A 21,866-nucleotide genomic window follows, 5' to 3' on the forward strand; every position below is an offset into this window, starting at 1 on the left:
TACCCGCTTCACACTGGAAGGAGGCACCATGGCCGTCCTAGCAATACAAACCCTTTGGATGCAGGCTACCTTGGAATCCGTTCCATAGTACATATGTACTTCCTCCCCCCCGACAATAAGCTTGGACTGAGTAATGGAAATATCAATACCATATTTCTGTAAGAAATCCAGCCCAAGTAACATATCATCCTCTAATGGGGCACAGTATACAACCTCCTCAAACCATGACTGACCTAACTTAATAGGAACCGGGCCGATTTTCATCGATGTCATTTTCTGACCCCGGCCGGCCGTCCTTAAGATAACAGTTTGAAGGATAGGGGGTGCCGGATCCAAAAGGGAGAGGAATTTATCCGAAACAATGGTAACTTCAGCAGCAGTATCTACAACTGCCCTTAACTTAACTTTCCCAAACAAAATAGGCACATAAAACATAGAATTACTGCTTACTTTATTCACCACTACCTCCTCCAAAGGCTCCAACGTGTCTGCATACCCCTTAAAGAGCTCCGCAATGAATAAACACTCACCCTCCCACACATCCGGGGGGGTTCCCTGAGCTCGAACGGACCACTTATCACTACTCGGCACTTTGTCCAGGGGACCGACCGAAGAACCAGGTGGGTCACTGACTGTACACACACTACCTTCCCCATAGGATAACCTACCCTTGTCTGGGGGACCGACCGATGAGTCAGGTGGGTCACTTACCTTATTTACCTCAACACTTACTGATTGTAGGCCTCCTCTTCCGCAGATCGGAGATCGACCTCGCTCTCCGATCCCTCCGGGTTTCCCGCCTCCTCAGTAGCCGCAAAGGACACCGACTTAACCGGACATTCCCTTTGAAAATGGCCTAACTGACCACATCCAAAGCAGCCTCTAGATCTAGGAGATGGAGAACGGGTCCTGGAGAACCTGGAGACCTCCAGAGACTTTACAGTCTTCAGAACCTCCGCCAGAATACTATCCATGTTGTCCATGCGGGTCCTCAAACTGGCGAGCTCTTTCTTCACCCCACCCATGTCCACCTTGAGACTGCCTATGTCCTTCCCGACTTGAGCTTCGAGAAGGGTTTTGACATTCCCCCGGTCCTCCACGGGAGCCGGGCGGGGAACATCCCTACCTTTAGAAACTGTTGGGGAACGATTCAGGGGATGGGGTTGCCTAACCTGATAAATTCCCGACTCCTCTCCCGTATCATACCCGTCCCTCTCTGGATCGAACAGGTAAGTCTGCTGTACCCGCTGTCGAGGAGCCGTGGCGATTACGCCATTGTAGTGACGGAGCGGAATATAACTTACTCAGTTACTGGGCCTAAATCTTAACTATAACTACATAAACGACTAGGCCTATAATAAGGATTTATCCTACCATAGGCTGTATACTATACTGCTTGAAGTCTGTCTCAAGAAGCGCTTGAAGTGTTGCTCGTTGAGTGGAGCTCCACCGTCGCTAGTAGTAGTAGACCGAAGAGACAGAAGAGACGGGCAATCAACAGTGTTTGTCGCGTGCAGTCTCAGGTTCAATCTCACGTTCCCAGTGATAAGCACGCCCGCGGAAACTACCGCGGGTGTCGCCTAATGCGGGACTTACGCGCATATGCCGCCAGAGCCGTAGTGGCTCAGGCTGAATCACTACAATATTATCATAACTTTAGACTCGATTTCAACCACGACAACAATCACTGAATATTGTAGGATTACATAATGCTTCCAATATGTTCATTTGAACCAAATTGACGACCCCATACCAAAACTTTGTATTACCTATAAGGTAATCCTTTCAGTAGCCACAATGCTATCCTTGAATGAGTCAAACAATCGTAATCAATAGGGGCATTATAAACACTGCAAGCAAAACCTGCTCTAAATACGTTAGCAGGGATGCGAGGAGAATCATGTGGAAACAAACAGGAATTATTTACTGATGTTTTGAGAGCGACTATTTACCCTGCAAAAACCATCAGAGTTTCGACTTTCGGCCAGCATTTGAAAATAAGAACAGAGGTGGGTTTTGCGTCATGTTTATGAGCAGTTCCCTATCAACTTCCGACAAAATTAACAAGTGTGAGAAGAAAAAAAAAAAAAAAATTAAAATGCCCCTGCAGGATGTACAATAAATGGAGTGTCTGATAACCTTGTAACAGACGTAATGCACAAGTACAGCTTCGTTTACTGTACATTTAAATAAATACTCAACCGTCCCATATGCTAGGGAAACATTGTCCTGCTTTTAAAGTACTACCCCACCCCCCTCCTTAAAAAAGGCCTAGTGTGGAATACAAATGAATTAGAGCAAGCTATTACAGTACAGGATCACGTTGAATGTAATGTTATCCTAAAAAGTTGCTCTCTTGAGAGAGAGAAAGAGAGAGTGAGTGATAGATAGAGAAAGAGAGTGATATATACATAATATACATACAGAGAAAGAGAGTGATATATAGAGAGAGAGGGAAAGGAAGAGAGTGAACAAAAGAGAAAAAAAGAGAGTGAACAAAAGAGAAAAAAAGAGAGTGATATAATAGAGAGTGAGAGAGAGAAAAAAGAGAGGGATATATATATATATATATATATATATATATATATATATATATATATATATATATATTCATAGAGAGAGAGAGAGGGAATTAGGGAAAGAGAGAGAAAGAAAGAGAGTGAACAAAAGAGAAAAAAAAAGAGAGCGATATATATAGATAGAGATCGAGAGAGAGAGATCTCTCTTGATTTTTTTATTCTCACTCAACAGCCAGTATCCATCTCTGTCATTCTACTTTCAAGAAGGACTGTAAAGCTTTAATATTTTATCTTGAATATTTGTCAATTAACAATCTTTTTATCTGTGCTATGCAGGACTTTAAACTGGGACCATCATGAGCTCAGCGGACGACAGCCGTGATGGATCAGGAAAGAAGAAAAAGAAGAAAACTGGCAAGGTTTTTCCAATGAGCACCTTTGAGGAGACGTCAAACGGCCTCAAAGAATTCTTTTTATTAAACAAAGGGGAAGATGGAGAAAAACTGGTGGCAAAGGATAACACGTACGAGTTCCCTGGCGGATTTATGAGTGACTCAGGCTCAGACAAAAACAAAACTCTGAATTGTACAAAAAGACCGATGCATGGAACCTCAGGTAAGCCAATGTACATGTTTCATTCAAATTTTTAAATGGTGGACTTTGATTTGATTGTTGATTGTATTGGTGAATCGATTTGAAATGATTCGGTATGATATTATGTTTTTATTTACTCTAATTTGATTATGATTTAGGTTTTGATTTGGATTTTATTGGATTTTATTGTCCCATGAATCTTAATACTGCAACAATATTTTAATGTTTGCTGAGATTTTATGTTGGTTTTTTTTTCTTTTTTAAATGTATTTCTACCTAAGAATTATACAAAAGAAACCTGAAGATTTAATGAATGAAAAATGTTATATTCCTTTATTTCAGGTTTTGATTTTTTTATAGATATATATATATATATATACATATATATATATATATATATATATATATATATATATATTTTGAACAAAATTGATATGATACTTCAATTGATAGAGAGTATTATAGTAGAAGTTGCTCAGCTTACTTTATTTATAATATTCAGGTTTCAGCTAACATTTCAAATCTCTCTTCAACAGAATTGATATTACACGCATCCTTAAAATGAAGAGTAGCAAGATGATAAAACAGTTGCTGACACTATGAACATGACTGACAATTAAAGCGGACAAAGTATACAGTTCCTCAGGTAGACAAAGGAACATCCCTTCACTGCTATTAAATGTAAAAATGTGAAGAACAGGTGTCACATGGATATTCACCTTTTTACATAATAGCAGTGAAGGGATGTTCCTTTGTCTACCTGAGGAACTGTATATTTTGTCCGCTTTCTTTGTCAGTCATATTCATAGTGTGAACTCATGTTGTATCATGATCTGTATACTGCATACTCAAATTTGTAATAATACAAGTTTCTACTTTATTTTGTTTATTTTTTGTGTAGCTTAGTTCAATCAATGAAAATCACTGTTTGTATTATTTTTCATTATCATTAACCTCGATTTTATCATAATTTTTCCTCATGCTTCGTGCAATTCATGTCATTTCATGAACCATTTACTCAACGTCTGCAAACCTGTGTTTATAAATGTTCATGTAAGTACAAGCTTTCATTCAGGACTTAGTGGCACATTTTTAACTACTGGTATTTGTGAAGTATTACATAATACACTGCAGTGGTGTTGCCTAAATGGTATTCATGTGAGAACTGTGTGTGTGGTATGCTACATGTACTGTATGTTTTATTTGACAGTCTGGCACTCTTTTTTCTGTTTTAAAGGTTATCTAACTTTTCTAACAAATTGAATTGGATGAAAACAGAATATTCAAGAGTAAGAAGTTGTTATAGTAATAATGGTAATGATGATGATGATGATGATGATGATGATGATGATGATGATGATGATGATGATGATAATGATAATGATAACATGATAATACCAATGATCATAATAATGAAAATAACCATCATAATAATAAAATTTTTAAATTATTATTATTATTCCAACAACAACAAATATTTAATAGGCCTATACATAATATGTATAGCGCACAATATTATGCAATATTTTGGCTTAACAAAATAACAATATAACAGACTTCTGTTATGGAGAAATATTTGCATATAATGAATACGAAGCATTATACCAAATGATAAGTCGGCGAAATGATTATTCGACCAATGGATAGCAGACAGGCTGGGTGTAGACCGTATTATATAGGAATAGACCAATTGGGTAGTAGACAAAATTGTAGACCAAATGGCAATAAGCCTTGAGTTTGAATAACATGTACTTAATCTTAACAGGTCCATGCATGGACCCAGCAATGGATGAATGAGCCTCTACAGTATGTTGCCTACCAACAGACAACACAAAGGGACGTCCTCCGTTCATTATTTCATTGTTCAAGGCTTCGCCTCAACAACCCTACACAATGTAATGGTTTGGGATAGCATTGGGCTCTAGGTTAGTCCTTCCAGTTATTGTTATGAAGCTGAGCTGTGTTGTGATGTGTGTAAAGGAGGAGCTAGACAAAGATAATTTGAAGAATAAAAAATGTTTGTAAATGGATAGAAGCTGGACTGGTTAAAACCTCTTGTGGACCACCATGCCCATAGAGATGTGTATTACACAAAACCCTGATGTTAAAGTCCAATTCGGAATCATTTTGAAGCCAACTCTCACTCAGACAAGTTCAGTTTTTGGAAAACCACTAAAATCAATCTTTAAGATTTAAGTTAAGAAATAATCAGCGAGTTTTTAAACTAAAATTTTTTTTTTTAAATAGACAAACACTAGCCCACCAACTCAAGGAAAAATAATACAATTCTGTTTTAATTTGTTATCTAAATGCTCATATTGCATTCTGAACAAAAATTATTATTTGACCTCCTTTTCTCAAGCTATCGAATGCATTGCTGTCCAGACTAGATCAACAATATTGATTATTCTACTCCCTTTCAGTTACATTACAATAGATTTCATTGCATTGTTAAGATTCTATGCAAGTGCTATAATTTCTCTCTGCCTTGCACCCCTTCTTATCTCTCTCTCTCTCTCTCTCTCTCTCTATTCTCTATTTCTCTCTCTCTCTCTCTCTCTCTCTCTCTCTTTCTCTCTATATATATATCACTCTCTTTATCTCTCTCTCTTTCTCTCTATCACTCTTTTTCTCTTGCTCTCTCTCTCCCTTTCTCTCGCTCTCCCTTTTTTTCTCTCTCTCCCTCTCTCTCTCTCTCTCTATATATATATATACATATATAAATATACATTTGTACATATATATCACTCTCTTTCTCTCTATCACTCTCTTTCTCTCTATCACTCTCTTTCTCTCTATCACTCTCTCTCTCTATCTCTCTCTCTCTCTCTCTCTCTCTCTCTCTCTCTCTCTCTCTCTCTCTCTCTTCTCCCATTGTGTTAATCCTTGCATTACAGATATAATGATGTGATTAGGCACACATTAGAGACATGATCAATCATGACTTGAAAGGTCGTGAATATATTTGTACGAAAGCAATTTCATGATGGGACATAAAATAATAAATTGATGTGTATTTCAATTAGGGTAATGAGAAGAGATGAAGAGAAATATACCAAATTGATATTGAACCTGCGGATAATTAGTGTTTGTTTGCCACTATCCGTACTGACAAATTTAATAGGCTTTTGATTATTAAAGGGAAATTTCACCCTGATATTAAGTTGGCTTTAAAAAGCTGGAAAATGAGAGGAACAGGTCTTCAAAAGTAGAGCAAAATTCTGTTAAAAGGAGAAAGTTATGAATATTTGAAGTTGCAATCATCATCAGTCAAACACAAATTGGCAACTCTGTGACCTATTTTGCGAGGTCCTCTCCAATTTCCTCAGTACAGAAAATTTCATTTACTTCCATTTTATTGAGTTGTTGATGATGAAATAGATTTCTTTTTCTTTCCGGTAGTGCTTTAATGTCTGTATATGATGTATATTTTGCACCTTTATTTTGGTAGATGGTATAATAATAATTTTGCAAAAATACATGTACTCCTGCACATCAATGATTACTAACAGGTTTTTTATCATTGAAAAGCTTGAGATGTGTTTCACATTTTTGCAAATTTTGATTTGTGGTGTTGTGTTGCCCATTTAATTTGCTACTATTGCTAAGAAGTGTTTATGTCTTTGCTAAAATGGTGATTGGGATGGTGTATACTATTATCATAACACATTCTAACCTGTATTTCACCTTCTTTTCAACACACTTATGGAAATTAAAGCAGACTTTTGTTATCTTACAGTATGATAATTTATAGAATGTGTTTTATGAATCTGTTTTATGAATCTTCATCAATATCATCTTTACTGTGCAAAAAGACCAAGGGGAATAGAAAATAAGTCCAAGGGTGTTTTAAAGAAAACATAACCATACAATGAATGAAATATATATTCCATAATAAATTACTTTGAAACGATAAAAATAGACAGAAAAGTGTTTTTGAATGAAAGGAAACATAATGAGTGTAAGCTCAGTTGAAATCAATATTTCCATCTTTCTCAACTCAAGATTATAAATTCGCACAAATTGTTGGTTTGACGTTTGAATCTTAATCATTTTTTATATGTAACTTCACAATAAGTATAATATGCAACACCAAAGGGCTAAATACCAGGGACCTTCTTCCCTCCAGGGACCTTCTTCCCTCCAGTAATAATAAAGATAATTTGATGATGTGACAATAATGTTGGTCTCCTCTTTATCTCTATTCAGGAACCTTTGAAACGATCTTTACAAACCACCAGCCGACGGAATCGATCCAAACATCGTATCGGGTCCCGACAACCCGAACGTTGCCAACGCTGAGCTGATCGGCTACTTCGGCCACCTGTCGGTGTCTGCTGACCCTAACATCAACGTTGATTTGGACTACCTGGAGTTGATCTTAAAAAGAGGTGCAGATATCAACACCACTGACCAGTATGGACAAACAGTACTCCATGAAGTAAGTGGGGGGTGTTCATGAATTTCAAAGGGTGTTTTCTTGTTCAAAAGATCAAGAAATTTCATGAAAAAGGGTCAAGTATATCAGTGTAGAGCCTACGTCTCCTATGACATTAGGCTTATTTCAAGAAAATAGGGTACTTTTTGTGTATGTGTACTCACTGAGCCAAAAAATGGGGTCATATTAAGAGCACACTTTGTACCTTTACTCTTTTTAGGCAAAAGGGTGTCAAATGTTGTTGAAAATGTTCTTGCTTTACCCCTTTGAATACAAAGTGTTACCACCACGATTTCAACTGATAATATTTCTGTGCTTGGTTTACTTAAAGGGAGATGGTAGTCAGTTTCCATGTACAATGGGTAATATTTTTGCTGACACCTGACTTGGTGAAAATACCAATTAATGGGTGTACAAGTCTCACACACAGCAAACCCGTGGTCCCATCAAGAAATACCCTCTAATACACTCTAGTCTTTCGGACAGTCTTTTGGTGAGGGAAATGTAAGAATATGACTTTTCCATATGGGTTGATTGGTCATAAAACTGAAGGCTAATAAGCGAGTTCGTAAATAGCTCTGGACCGCATGACCCCAAAATATCCACAGATCTTAGACACGATGGATACCTTCCACCTGTGCATTTTAGAATAATCACTGCCAAAGTGATGGAGGTGCTTCATGAATACCTTTTGTTTGCCTCTTGAGAAGAATACTTCCACCTGTGTATCAGATAAATGTACTGTTGGTGCATAAATGAATACTGATTACATAACTTTCATGAGTATTCGTCTCAATGGTTTTACAATTTGGATACGAATGACCTTTATCTGCCCATGCGCAAATCCTAATTACGAACTCGCTTATACTGGTGATTGACGACACCTGTTATTGGGTAAACACCAGAATGGTGTCAATCTCCTCATTAAAGCCCACTGCTACATGTACATGTATGTGTCTTTCACAGGTTGCTAGAACGTGGGACCCTGATGTGGCTGTGTTCCTCATCGAGCGAGGGAGCAGCGTCAACCAGTCTGATCAGTTTGGCAGGACACCCCTCCATGTAGCTGCTGCTGTCGACTTCCCAGAAATGGTCACCACGCTTCTAGATCATGGAGGTAAGTGATCGTAGTCTAGGATCATCACATTAGGTATGTCTTCATCAGCTTGAGATTGCCAAAAAGCCTGCTATTTCTGATTTGGGAAATAAGCCTGAAGTTACAAATCGCGTCTTTATCAGCTTGAGATGTGACCTTGTCGACTAAATCCACCTTCACAAATTACTTCACAAAGAGCCTGTATAGAACTGCCACAGCAAATTAAAAGTGTGGTGCAAAGTAAATATCTGTATCTTAAAACAATTTACAGATATCTAGATCCACTTTAAAAGGATCAACTTCTGTGTAGTGGTATACTATAGTTTTGGGAAATTTTCAAAATTGGGTGAATAGTGATTCTTTACAATTTTGATATATTATAGGCACTAGAAGATTTAGCCCCTAAAACACTTCTGCTTTCGAGAAAATTGAATATAACAATTTACTGGTGCTCCTGGTAAATTTTGATAAATTTCTAATAACCCCTACGGCCGTACAATGGTAGCTGCGATCATGAAAATCTCAGAATATGTAGCTGTGATATATACTTTCCAAACGAGAATAGCAAATCGGTCGATTTTAGTCCAGAAACATTGTTTTATAGCTAAAATAATATCTTGACCTTGAGAGGGAGCTATACAACATAAAGAGTTTATTAATTACAATTTCATAGCTTTAGACCCGATTTCAACTGCGACAAAGATCACTGCATATTGTAAGATCGCATATGCTGCCAATATGTTCATATGAAGCAAATTCATGGCCCTATACCAAAAATTTGTAATACCTTTAAGGTAGAGAGATGAGAAGGCTCAGAATCCACTAAGCACTAATTTCCTTCACGAGTTGATTAATCAGTGTACATTTGAAACTCTTGACCAAGTTGTTAATGCTATCAGTTGAGAATGAGAAGGGCCCTATTTCTACAATCAATACAATCAAATATTGGCTCTTATACAGTGCGTCCCAGAAAAAATGAAACTGAAAACTATCAATGTTTTATCATAACTTAATCACAATTGGAATTAATAAATGACACATATTTGGAAGCTTAGTTCCTCCTCTTTCATTTGATGCAACTCATATGATGCATATTTCACGCATGAGTGATTATAAGCAATTTGAAGAGAGGAAACCAAAAAGTCATTTGGCGGGCGGTATCTGAATTTCAAGGGGAAAATCATATTTCTCAAAAGTTCAATTTCTGCTCTTTTATATGACACCTCAATCAGGAAAAATGAGCCAGGAATAACAAAGTTCTGTTTGTTTAAAGTAATGCTTATATTTCCATAATTTGATCAATTTTGGCTCATTTTTCCTGATTGAGGTGTCATTTGAAAGGGCAGAAATTGAACTTTCTAGAAATGTGATTTTCTTTTTAAAATTCAGATACTGCCCGCCAAATGACTTTTTGGTTTCCTCTCTTCAAATTGCTTTTAATCACCCATGCGTGAGATATGAATCATATGAGTTGCATCAAATGAAAGAGGAGGATCTCAGCTTTCCAAATTTGTGTCATTTATTAATTCCAATTGTGATTAAGTTATGATAAAACATGGATAATTCTCGGTTTCGTTTTTTCTGGGACACACTGTATAGCACTCTTACAGTAACTGTATCACAGTACTTGACAGAAATTGACTCCTTTAAGTGTCATAATAGCAGCCTAACAACAGCTCGTCTACAGCCACCTTTTTCTTATATCCCTTGAGTGGTCTTCATGCACAGCTTTTAGCGTATCTCTTATCTTACTCTAGCTAACATTGAGGAGCTAACGGTGGGTGAGAAGAAGACCCCCTTACACTACGCTGCCTGCAACGATGCATGTCATAGTCTGAGGATGTTGATTAAGAAGGGCGCTTCCGTTCATCCTCTGGATTACAAGGGTAGGACGCCCCTCCAGGCAGCCGCAGAGCTAGGTGAGCTAGTCCACATCAATTTGATTTCATTTGCAGTTGTCGTAGGCTAGAATCTATGGCCTTACATAGAGCTGTGCCTGTTCAGATGTACTTTCATTTCCCAGACTCACTTCAGATATTCTTTCGGGTCATTATCTCTGTCATATTTTGGAAAATAGCAAAGACGAGGATACAGTGGAAAGGGAATAAATTAACAATTTTATGTTGAAAGACACACATTTCTTTTCTTCTCATTCACAAATTATGTTGTTTGTATGTATATATTTTCATCCAGAGAATCTGGCCTTTGACACAGGCACAACCCTAAATGTGTAATACAGTGTCTAACTGTAATATTCAAATCACGGAGTCAACCATGATTTAAATTTCCCCCTGAATGAAAATAAGCGTGAATAAGCAAACAGAAGCATATGATCATTCATTCATTGGACATGAGCCGGGGACACGTGTGCACTACACTTTTGGAAATTTTGTAATTGGAACAAGCCCAGTCAAGAGTTGAGAATGCAATGTTTTTCTTGTTTGCTACACAGATCGCAGTGAGACGGCTGCACTGCTCCTTGAGTTAGGAGGCAAGGCATCCGACAAGGATTATTCAGGGCACACTGTTCTCCTCCTCATGGTCACTAAGATGCCGGCAGTGGTAAGTCAACATCCTAATATTAATTAAATATTATTATTATTTGTGTACAACATGTTTAACGGTTTGAGTCCCGCAACTGCACCAATATCCTTTAGCAATCGTTAATCTACATTAGCCACACTGTCCAGGTGAGGTAAATGGGTACCTGGCAAAAATTAATGCTTTGAAATGCTAGAGCACCAGCATGGCAGCCATGCTATAGCCGGGTTAAAATCATAGAGTGCTAGGAGTGTCTGACGGACATGATCGAGTGCTGGATACAAGAACCCACAATTATTATTACTATGAATGGTCAATTTGTCATCTCTCCTTTGATATGGTCTTTTTAGGCGATGGTCGGTCTGAATCAGCTGTACCAGTGTGATCGTCAGAACAGGAAGCAGCACTACAACCTTCATCACCTGGAGCCTCCACCGGATAAAGAGAACAGTAATGGCGTAGAGATCAGGACAGTGGTAAGATTAGCCGAACCACTCAATTAATTAACCGTATCAGACATGTGAGCAGGGCAATTTTTAAATTGTATTGCCCTTGAGGTTTAATTGATAACCCAACAAAATTACAGGTGAAAAAAATGTATTGACTGCTCAGAAAAGGCAAAGGGATTTTGTGTGTAATTTGCCAGTCAATATTATTACACAGTAAACCAATGAACAAATATTATTGCCCGATTAAAAAGTCAATGGCAAAATGTGTGCTAAACTAGTGGGCAATGATATTAGAGCCAACATCCAGGTATTTTGTGGACAGTAATGACATTGAGATCAGGACAGTTGTAAGATCACCTTTAGCACTGGATTAATTAAAGGTATCGTTTTAACAATGTTAAATCTAATATGCGTGGCCCTACGTGTTATCAGTGTCTGTGATATGGTGTAATATTAAAGTCCTAACAAAATTGCACTTCAAAATTATCATGAAGTGCCTCAATATAGTAAAAATCTTTGAGTGACCGGCTTTACCATACTCGTTTTCCCCTATAGATTGAAGTTCTATAAAAACTGTTAAGAAAACAAATTTTTAAATTTCGATTTCCAATCATAAATATCTTGATAATCAGACAGGCGACCAGCTTGTAAAAGTCATGGGGTTCCTGACTGGCCTACAGGTTTATAATTATCATTGCAGCATAAGCTAAATCCAGGATTTTGTTTCAGAATCTGAGACAAAGTTACCCAATCCCTTTAATATTGTTCCTTGAAATGCACTGTGTGCTGATAATGGGAGCTAAAGCTAGGATAATATTTTCTGAAAGCTCTTTGAAAGCGCATAGGGACGATATGATGTGATATGCGCTATACAAGAAAGGAATATTATTATTATAATATCTGTATTGTTCTACTTAAAGGACTTTGGTCATTTGTTGCCCCATATGTCACCAAGTATTGTAGAGGTCTGAACATGGATTAAGATCATATGTTTGATATCCATCATATTTGGTCTGATCCTCCACTAGAGAAAGAGAACAGTACCGGTACTGATATAGATATAAGGAGGGTGGTAATATTATCACTGGAAGAGTGTATCAGTGACAATTATACATGGGGGTGTTTCACAAAGATCCTAAGTCAAACTTAACTCTAAGTTGGACTATAAAATTATTGGGAGCCATTTGTAGCCTTAAAATAAAATATATCCAAAAGCAAAAATTCAAGCAGATATGGCACAAAATTTAAATGGATTTTTTTTTTAATCTCATGAACAGAATGAAAAGTCATTGAGATTTAAGGTTCAATTAAATTAATATGTATTAAAAGAAGGGTATAATTATACTGTAAATATAAATTTAAGTTGTATAACAATTAGATTACAAAATTCCTTGTTGTCGACTATCAAAAACATCAGATCTCAACTGCTTGTGGCGTAAAATAATGAGACCCGAAAGAAGGATTTTTTACCAAAGTAGTCGCCACATTTTGAAAAGGGAGGATTTTGTTGTAGAAACCTTGTTTCAGTCTTAATGGTATATAGCACTCAGATTAGAAAGCTCATTGAGCTCTCATGGAGTTATTATGAATATTTTTTTTTAGCTTGTGAAAATTTTCACAAAAGAGCTTTCAGCCTTTAAAAAAAGGGGGAGGGGGAATACAGCAAAATGCATAAAAAACGCTGTAAGTTATTTGCAATTATACTACACCAAAGAGCTCCATCAACAGAAAACCATTTTCTACTCTGAAGTATATGCATTGATAAATTAACAAATTTTGCTATTTTTCTTTCCTTTCAGCTCCAAACTATTGTGGACTACAACCAGCTGGACGTGATCATGCATCCGGTCATCAGGAGACTGGTTGAGGTCAAGTGGCAACAATTTGGACGGTAATTAAGTACATGACTGCATGGTCACATCTGAATTTTGAGATAGTGAACATGAACGTACATATTCTGAAATGAAAATACTCAGAGAAATTCACTTTTTGTAAAGAAAAAGAGACTCTTGGGAATTCATCAGTAGATAGTTTTGAATGAAAGAATATCTTTTATTTGTGAATTAACTGTCGGATGAAATCTCACCTAGTGTAAAAAAGTGCAATTCTAACCCTCCTTTTGACCTGCATTTGAGCCCGGCTTTTGGTAGAGTATGTACAAAGTCAATGAAAAGTATCTGCTTTCTCATCAGGCCCCAGTTTAGGAGAGATTCTTAATGACTGAGATGTAATAATCACCATCATCATTATGATCATCATTATTACTTACCGTCATCATCATCACCATAATCATCATCTCCACCATCATTACCATCATTACCATTATCGTCATCACCATCATCACCACCATCATTAACATTATCATCATCACCATCATCATCATCGCCATCATCATCAACGCCATCACCGCCATCACCATCATCATTCCCATTATCACCACCACCATCACCACCATCATTACCATCAGCAGCACCATCACCACCATCACTACCATCATTACCATCATTACCATCACCACCACCATCACCACCATCATTACCATTATCACCACCACCACCATCACCACCATCATTACCATTATCACCACCACCACCATCACCACCATCATTACCATTATCATCACCACCACCATCACCACCATCATTACCATTATCACCACCACCATCACCACCATCATTACCATTATCACCACCACCATCACCACCATCATTACCATTATCATCACCACCACCATCACCACCATCATTACCATTATCACCACCACCATCACCACCATCATTACCATTATCATCACCACCACCATCACCACCATCATTACCATTATCACCACCACCATCACCACCATCATTACCATTATCACCACCACCATCACCACCATCATTACCATTATCATCACCACCACCATCACCACCATCATTACCATTATCACCACCACCATCACCACCATCATTACCATTATCATCACCACCATCATTACCATTATCACCACCACCATCACCACCATCATTACCATTATCACCATCACCATCATCATCACCTCCACCATCATTATCATCATCATGACTTGAACATGTATAATGATAGCCATATTGATGTTTCTTATTGCTAATTTCAGGATGGGTGCATACAGGCAGCTGCTCTTTAACCTCCTCTTCATCCTCATGTGGACCGTCCTAGCCCTGAGTCTGGAGAGTCCATTTAACCTCGAATTCCCCCAAGACATCTGGAGATTAGCATTGGAGGTAGGTCAAGAGGTCAATTGCTGTTTGGTCTACAAACAATTCGTCTACTTCCCAACTGTTCTTTTCCCATGTGGTCTACACCCAGCCAGTCTACTATTCAAGTGGTCCAATGATAATAATCATCGAATGATTATTAGATCTTATGGATGGTAGATGAAATGGGCATTAGACAATCTGGAAGTTAGTCCAATTGGTAAATAGACCCAACAAGAAAAAGACCGAATGGCGAGTAGACTTATTGGAGATTAGACCAAATGACTATTAGCCTAAATGGTCATTAGGCGAAATGATAAGTAACATGATTATTAGACCACGTGGATAGTAGACAGGCTGTGTGTAGACCAATCGGGAAGTAGATAATCTAGTTGGAGACCAAACGACTACAAACCAGTCAAGAAATGGTGACCCAAGACGCTCCCCTATTTTTGAGAGAAAAAAAATATATTGCTTCTTATTTCAGCATTCAGAAACCCATGTAGGGAAAGGCCTTCAATTTATTACAAGGTGCAGCATGCAGTTGAAGTGCATGTGAACTTGTCACAAATATTAGTAGCCATGTTGTTTTTAATACTAAAGATGACAGGCAAATTTTCCTCCGAGTCCAAACAGAAATTTGGACAAAGGCTAGTTTGGTTCTAGTTCTAGTCAGGTGAGTCGATAACCTGTGTGTGAGTGAGCTGAAACCATGCCGTTGCTCTTCCAGGCACAGTTGAGCGTCTGCATTTGTCTTGTATTATTGAGTAGTAATGTGTAATTATGCTATTAATGATGATGATATTCACTTCTGTATAGCGCATAATACTACGTTTTTACGCACTTTATCTTTTCATTAATATTACCTCAGTCTTTGGATTCAATTGCTATTCAGTTCATGAGAGTGCACACACTCCACCCCCTGGGGAGTATTCTCACCAATTTACAAGCGCACACATGCCAATCCAACCACATTAACTTTCGCATCCTACCGGGTATCCATTTAACACCTGGGTGGAGAGTGGCAAATGTAGATTAATGTCTTGCCAAAGGACATTAGTGCTGCGACAGGACTCGAACTGCGAACCATGTGATCCACAGCTCAGTGACGTAGCCACTAATCCACGACGCCTCTATCAATAATTCTATTTCATTTGTGTTTGATCTACAGGTGTGCGGAAGTCTCCTTACTATATTCCAAATCATCGTAGAACTCAAAGATTACTTTAGTTCAAAGTCCGCATTCCTGGTAAGCAACTTGCTTGTGTTTTTTTAGTATTATGCTCAAACCATGAGATATATATTATTATATAATATCTTAGATATTTCTTACAAATGCATTAAGTGAGAAATAATATTAGATAGGGAATGAAATTTTAAATTGATTCTTTAAATGTTTCTGTTTGAAATCAGATTTTTTTTTTAATGTCCAGCAGCTACTATGTACCAGTAATTTTGTTTTGTCTGGGCTATATGTACATGTTTGTCTCCTTTGTTTTAGTATGAGCAATAAAATGATGTTTAAAACTTATGTTTTGTTTCGCCAGCAAAAAGAAAATTTGAATGAAATTAAACTTATTTATATACCATATGTAATTTTTCTAGTGAATTACGACACAGAGCTCACTGAATATGCGCTAGACCTTTGTTGGGATCAGTTGCCATTAATTTACATGTTTAAAAAAACACGGCGGATTTTTAGCAACAGTTTACCGTGCCATACCCGCCGAACAAGCCTTTATTTTATTTCCCTTTCTTTTCCGTACACCCTCTTGATTATAGAAATGGAAGAAATGGAAAATAAACGACATTAAGAACGACTTCCAATACTGCCATCCAAGATGGCCACAGGAGAGACATTACCTGGAGCAGCAGATCAATGATATCGAGCACAAAGACCCTTCATACTTCTCTGAAGCCTGGTAAGTGATTGAAAATTACATAGAGGATGCACGATAGCTCAGTCGGTAGAGCAGTGGTCTCGTTATCCATTGACCCGGGTTCGAAACCAAGTGGATGCGCTATAGTGCCCTTTGGTAAGGCATTAATCCTCATTACCAGGTCCCTCGGAGAGGGCTTAAGCCGTCGGTCTTCTGGTTGCTTACTAACAAGCATTTATTGCTTTCTTAGCTGTCAATTAAATTAACCACCACTATCACAAAGATTTTGATTTGATTTGATTTGATATGGTCTATTGGTTAAAAAACATTCAAAAGCAGCCAGAGGCTGAAACAAATAGAATTTACAAATGATACTGGTTACATCAGGTAGCACATAACATACACGTACCTGCCAACCCTTACGAATATTCCAAAATATTCTGATTTTTCTGGATTTTTAGGACCTGAAAATTCTGAATATTCTGATTTTTCAAAATTTCATGTGTTTTTTCTGTGTGTGCTAAAGCCACATTATGCTTGTTTTATCATGTGCCGCGATTTGAGAGTTCACGTATTGCGTGCGTTGAATGGCTGCATGATCGAGTAGCAAATTTTTATTCACTTTTTGGTACAGATTTACTGCGTATTGCCAGTTACACTGCCGCTGCAAGTTCGATTTCTTTTTTTCGAAGGCATAGACCTACCTTGCTAAAAATTCCTAATTCTTATTTTCAAATGTTGGCTGGTATGACATCAGTATTGGTGTATAAATTGAGGTTTTTTATTAATCAAAGTTAAATTAAATCGTCCCAGTCTTGCTCAAAATCACATCCACTGTACACAGAAATATGTATATAGGACTAAACAAATATTGTGGTATTAGGTTGTGGTCATTCCTTTAATTATCATTCATGATTTACTGAGAATTCGTGAATTTGTCTACATCAGTGGTAGTCGTTCAGGGGAGTTCAAGCCTGATAAAAACCCGATTTAAATCGGTTTCCCGATTTTTTTTTTTTTTTTTTTTTTCTTCCCGATTTAAAAAAAAAAAAAAGAAAAACTATTTTTTTTTTTTTTTTTTTTTTTTATAAACCAGATTTTTGTTTCCTTCCCTATTTTACCCTAATTTTTCCCGATTCCCCCCTTATTTTCTCTATTCTTCCCTATTTTGCCCTATTTTTTTCCCAGTTTTCTTACTCGAAAGGGGGAATGTTGTTAGATGCCGTTTTTTTCCCCGCGAATCCTCTTCTCTTTTTTTTACTCAAGAGGGACGTGCCGTGGTTGAGGGGGGGAAAAAAAAACCTTTTTTTTTTTTAGTGCTCACTATCACCCCTGGAATCTTAACATTTATACATAATGAACTGATACATTTGCCTTCCATTTAAAGACGTTTCTGTCTGTTTCCACTTCTTCCATTCCTTTCTCTTTCGGTTGAAGTTTGTCTTGGGTTCCTTCATCATTGGTAGTTGATCAGGAGAGTCATCCTAGAAATCGCCCAAGAATCTGCTTAAAGCCCCACTGCACTACTTATAGCTGCTTGCGCCCTCTATATAGCAAACAATGCCTAATCGGTGACCATTGGTCCCTCATGATCCCCTTTTCCCATTAATTGAGAGCTTATTTGATGCAATAACCACCTGTCAGTGACCATGCCGGGAGGTATAATCCCTCCTGGCCAAACTAGTGTGGTGGGGCTTTAATGAACGGAAACATCCAGATGCCATTTAAAGACTTTTCTTTGATTCCACTCCTTTCACGTTCCTTTGAATCACCAGGAATTGGTTTGACTGGTTTGTCTACATCTCTCTGATCTGCATCACCGCCTTACACGTCACCGACATCTTTATCGATAACGACCTCCTGAGCCAAGCAACGCAGAATCTCTTTGCCATCGTCATCATCTTCATCTGGATCAGGTTGATGAAGAGTGTTAGAGCCTTCCAACAGCTAGGTAACCCGGCCTTAGCATTTCATATCGACTGCTATGAGAGGATTGGCTGTTTTATAGACTCAAAGGGGACGTTGTGTCCCCCCATGACCCCAAGGTGCGCTTGGGTGGGCACCGCGTCGAGGGGTCATGGAAAGACACAACGTCCCCGAAAGCCAACAGCCAGGCCTCAAATATTAAAAGCAGTCAATATGTCTTTTATATATCGAATTGACACAAGAATCTACCAAGAATTCTTACCTTATTGTTTTCCTGAGTATAGATTGGTTAAAACATCACAGAAAATCTGGGACACTGTCTGTTAATCTTCGCTGGAAAGATGACTGAATGTTACAATCATTTAGGAATCGCAGACAAAGGGCACTGTATGGTATCCGCTCGCACAAACCAAGTTTTAACACGTAAACCAACAGGGAGCTCATCAACATTTTACTATTTTCCTGGTACCCTGAATCTTGCGGGAATCTCACTCATGAACTATTAACCGGTACTGGCATTGTTAGTTTCGTTACGGGAATTGCTAAAATTATGACTCCAATTTGGACTGATCAGATGGCTAGGTTTCTAAAGAGAAGTATATAATTGTTTACATGAGTCAGTTTTTGTTCATCAAACCCTGGACTTTCCTAAAAATTATTTTCCTTGTACTGACAATTGTAAGCTTGTTGTTCATGTCTTCAGAAGTATATGCTGAGCTAATCATTATTTCTATTTGTTGATTTCTTTCTAGGTCCATTTATTGTGATGCTTGGATTGGTTTTGAAAGATTTTGCAATTTTCATCTTCCTGTATGCCAACTTCTACATCCCGTATGGTAAGCTTCTGTTTGAAATACCTTTCCAATACCATGAATGAAGATAGTAAGGAAACAACAACATGCTCTGGTTTCATTCAGTGGCAGTTTTTTTTGCGATGCACATGTACAATATGAAAACATGATGTCTTTATATGATTTTGTATTCTGTATCATGTCATGACCTGCATGGTATCAATAAACGTATGAATAAAGAGTGGCCTACTTGTTCATTTTTTCATTTACTATATAGATTATTTTATAGGGTGATACAAATGAAGGTGTGGGCATACTGATGTAGTCACCCCGGGTAAATTACTGACTAAACACTGTTTTGTATACAAACATTTCAAGGCTCCGACTCGCAGGCCCAGGTTTACAGTCTTTATAAACCAGCTCGCTGATCTCACATTCTTATTCATATTGTCCAGAAACTTTGCGAGTCTTCTCATTCTATAATGTATCTCAAGTTGGCCACCCAATATTCAAATGTGCATCTTCTTTTTTATCTAAATGTATATCGAATTGAAATCCAGCTTCCACATACATCTGTGAATCTTGATGTACACCCCCTCTTTCTTTTTTTTCTTTTTTTCTCTCTCTCTCTGTCTTTTACTTCTTTTACCAATACTTTTTCCTCCATATTTGTATTATTAAGTATCCATTGAGGGTAGTCATGCTATCAAGCTTTGCTTACTTTATCAACCCTCCTGTTTGGTGTTTTTGATTAGTTATAGGCAGCCTAACTTTATTTTACATTATATTTTTTTGTCATGTGCAAAAATTGCAATGATTTGTTAAATTTTGTTTGTTATATATTTGTAAAACTGCAAAAGAAATAAAAAATCAAACAGATATAAATAAATCAAATCAAATTAAATCAAATCAAATCAAATCAAATCAAATCAAATCAAATCAAATCAAATCAAATCACAATTAATATCTCAGTGATTTTGTTTTGTTCCTTTGAAATCCAGCTTGTGCCTTCTGGATGATCTACAGCAATAACAATGGAACCATCCCCAGCATGTCCACACCAGACTCCATGATGTACAGCCTCTTCAGGATCACCCTGGTCGATGAATACGACTATGATGTAAGTCTGCCCAGAGTGTATTACCACACATGGAACATGCAAGACTTCAGAATGGATTTTTAATAGCTATATTTGTCAGCTTTCCCTTCAACATTTCACCACAACAATAAATCAATGGGTGTACATGTAACTCTGCTAAGTACCCAGTCCATCTTCTAATCACTCTCTCACCTCAATATGTTGATTATTAGGACTTTTGTGTGCTTTATTGTGACTTTTTGTGTTATTTGATCTCTTTCTCTGTCCAGAACATGCGGGAGAAGAATATGATCATGACGTACATCTTACTGGTATCTTTCTTCCTCATCTCGGCCGTTCTTTGCATCAATGTACTGATTGCACAACTGTCTAATACATTCCAGAGGTGAGTTATGGTGAGAGAGGTTTGTATTGAGGAGGAGGAGGAGGAGGGGGAGGAGGAGGAGGCGAGGGGGAGAGGGAGGGGGAGGAGGAGGAGGAGGAGGAGGGGGAGGAGGAGGAGGCGAGGGGGAGAGGGAGGGGGAGGAGGAGGAGGAGGGGGGAGGGGGATGAGGAGGAGGGGTAGGAGGAGGAGGAGGGGGGCATGGATGATAACAGTGATACTGGTAACGAAAGGTACATGTGTTATGATTATGATGATGATAATGATGACGCAAGATAGGATGATGATTCTGATGCTGATACTGGGGATGATGAGGATGATGGCAATTTAATATGATGATAATCATCGTCATCACAGTCTTGCTGATAATATTATAACCTTCAAGAAATATTCCAAATACTCTTTAACATTCCCCCCACCCTTTATTTATGTCAGGGTCTATGACAATGCTACAGCCATTGCCCTTATGCAGCAGACCAAGATCACCCTAGGAATTGAGGACAATTTGTTTAAGGGGACGAGGAAGAAATATTGGAAACATATCGAAGAGAATTGCAGCCCCCTCAGCCTCTTCTACGATGACGATGTCGTAAAGGAACAATGTGATGACCTCAGAAAGATGACCTTTCACATTCAGGTAAAGAGTACTTTAATCTAGAACTTGAAACTTAAAGGATTTTTTGCAAGACTAATACTGTTTCTACCTATAAGAGATTGGCCTTGGGTAAGCCTTTAGCCTCTGCCAATCCCCCCACACACATACTCCTTATAAATTTAATGTTATGTATTATGTATTTACTCATTTTCTAATTTTCATTCCTTGCTTTTTTTTGTTACTTTTACCGATTGATGCCTTCTGTTATGAATATCTTCAGCATACATTTTGCTGCCTCTTTCCGATTTGTTACATTTCTTGAGTTATGTGTAAATAAATGA

The 21,866-nt window shown here is 37.8% G+C and overlaps 1 protein-coding gene across 4 annotated transcripts in view; it reads left to right on the forward strand.

The window, feature by feature from the left end:
- The window catches only part of LOC100890058, a 39,358-nt gene that overhangs the window by 8,510 nt on the left and 8,982 nt on the right, over nt 1-21,866 (forward strand). For all 4 annotated transcript variants that reach the window (XM_030982738.1, XM_030982740.1, XM_030982741.1 and 1 more), the window contains exons 2-16: nt 2,856-3,134; nt 7,355-7,554; nt 8,518-8,668; nt 10,405-10,566; nt 11,100-11,209; nt 11,539-11,664; nt 13,437-13,528; nt 14,753-14,879; nt 16,024-16,101; nt 16,635-16,774; nt 18,508-18,683; nt 19,411-19,494; nt 20,451-20,569; nt 20,818-20,933; nt 21,366-21,567. In XM_030982738.1, the coding sequence (XP_030838598.1) occupies nt 2,876-3,134; nt 7,355-7,554; nt 8,518-8,668; nt 10,405-10,566; nt 11,100-11,209; nt 11,539-11,664; nt 13,437-13,528; nt 14,753-14,879; nt 16,024-16,101; nt 16,635-16,774; nt 18,508-18,683; nt 19,411-19,494; nt 20,451-20,569; nt 20,818-20,933; nt 21,366-21,567 (2,142 nt within the window). In that variant the 5' untranslated portion in view covers nt 2,856-2,875. The remainder of the gene's footprint in view (nt 1-2,855; nt 3,135-7,354; nt 7,555-8,517; nt 8,669-10,404; nt 10,567-11,099; nt 11,210-11,538; nt 11,665-13,436; nt 13,529-14,752; nt 14,880-16,023; nt 16,102-16,634; nt 16,775-18,507; nt 18,684-19,410; nt 19,495-20,450; nt 20,570-20,817; nt 20,934-21,365; nt 21,568-21,866) is intronic.

The sequence above is a fragment of the Strongylocentrotus purpuratus genome, unplaced genomic scaffold, assembly GCF_000002235.5.
Source record: "Strongylocentrotus purpuratus isolate Spur 01 unplaced genomic scaffold, Spur_5.0 spur5_scaffold_13, whole genome shotgun sequence".
Classification (NCBI taxonomy): Eukaryota; Metazoa; Echinodermata; class Echinoidea; order Camarodonta; family Strongylocentrotidae; genus Strongylocentrotus; species Strongylocentrotus purpuratus.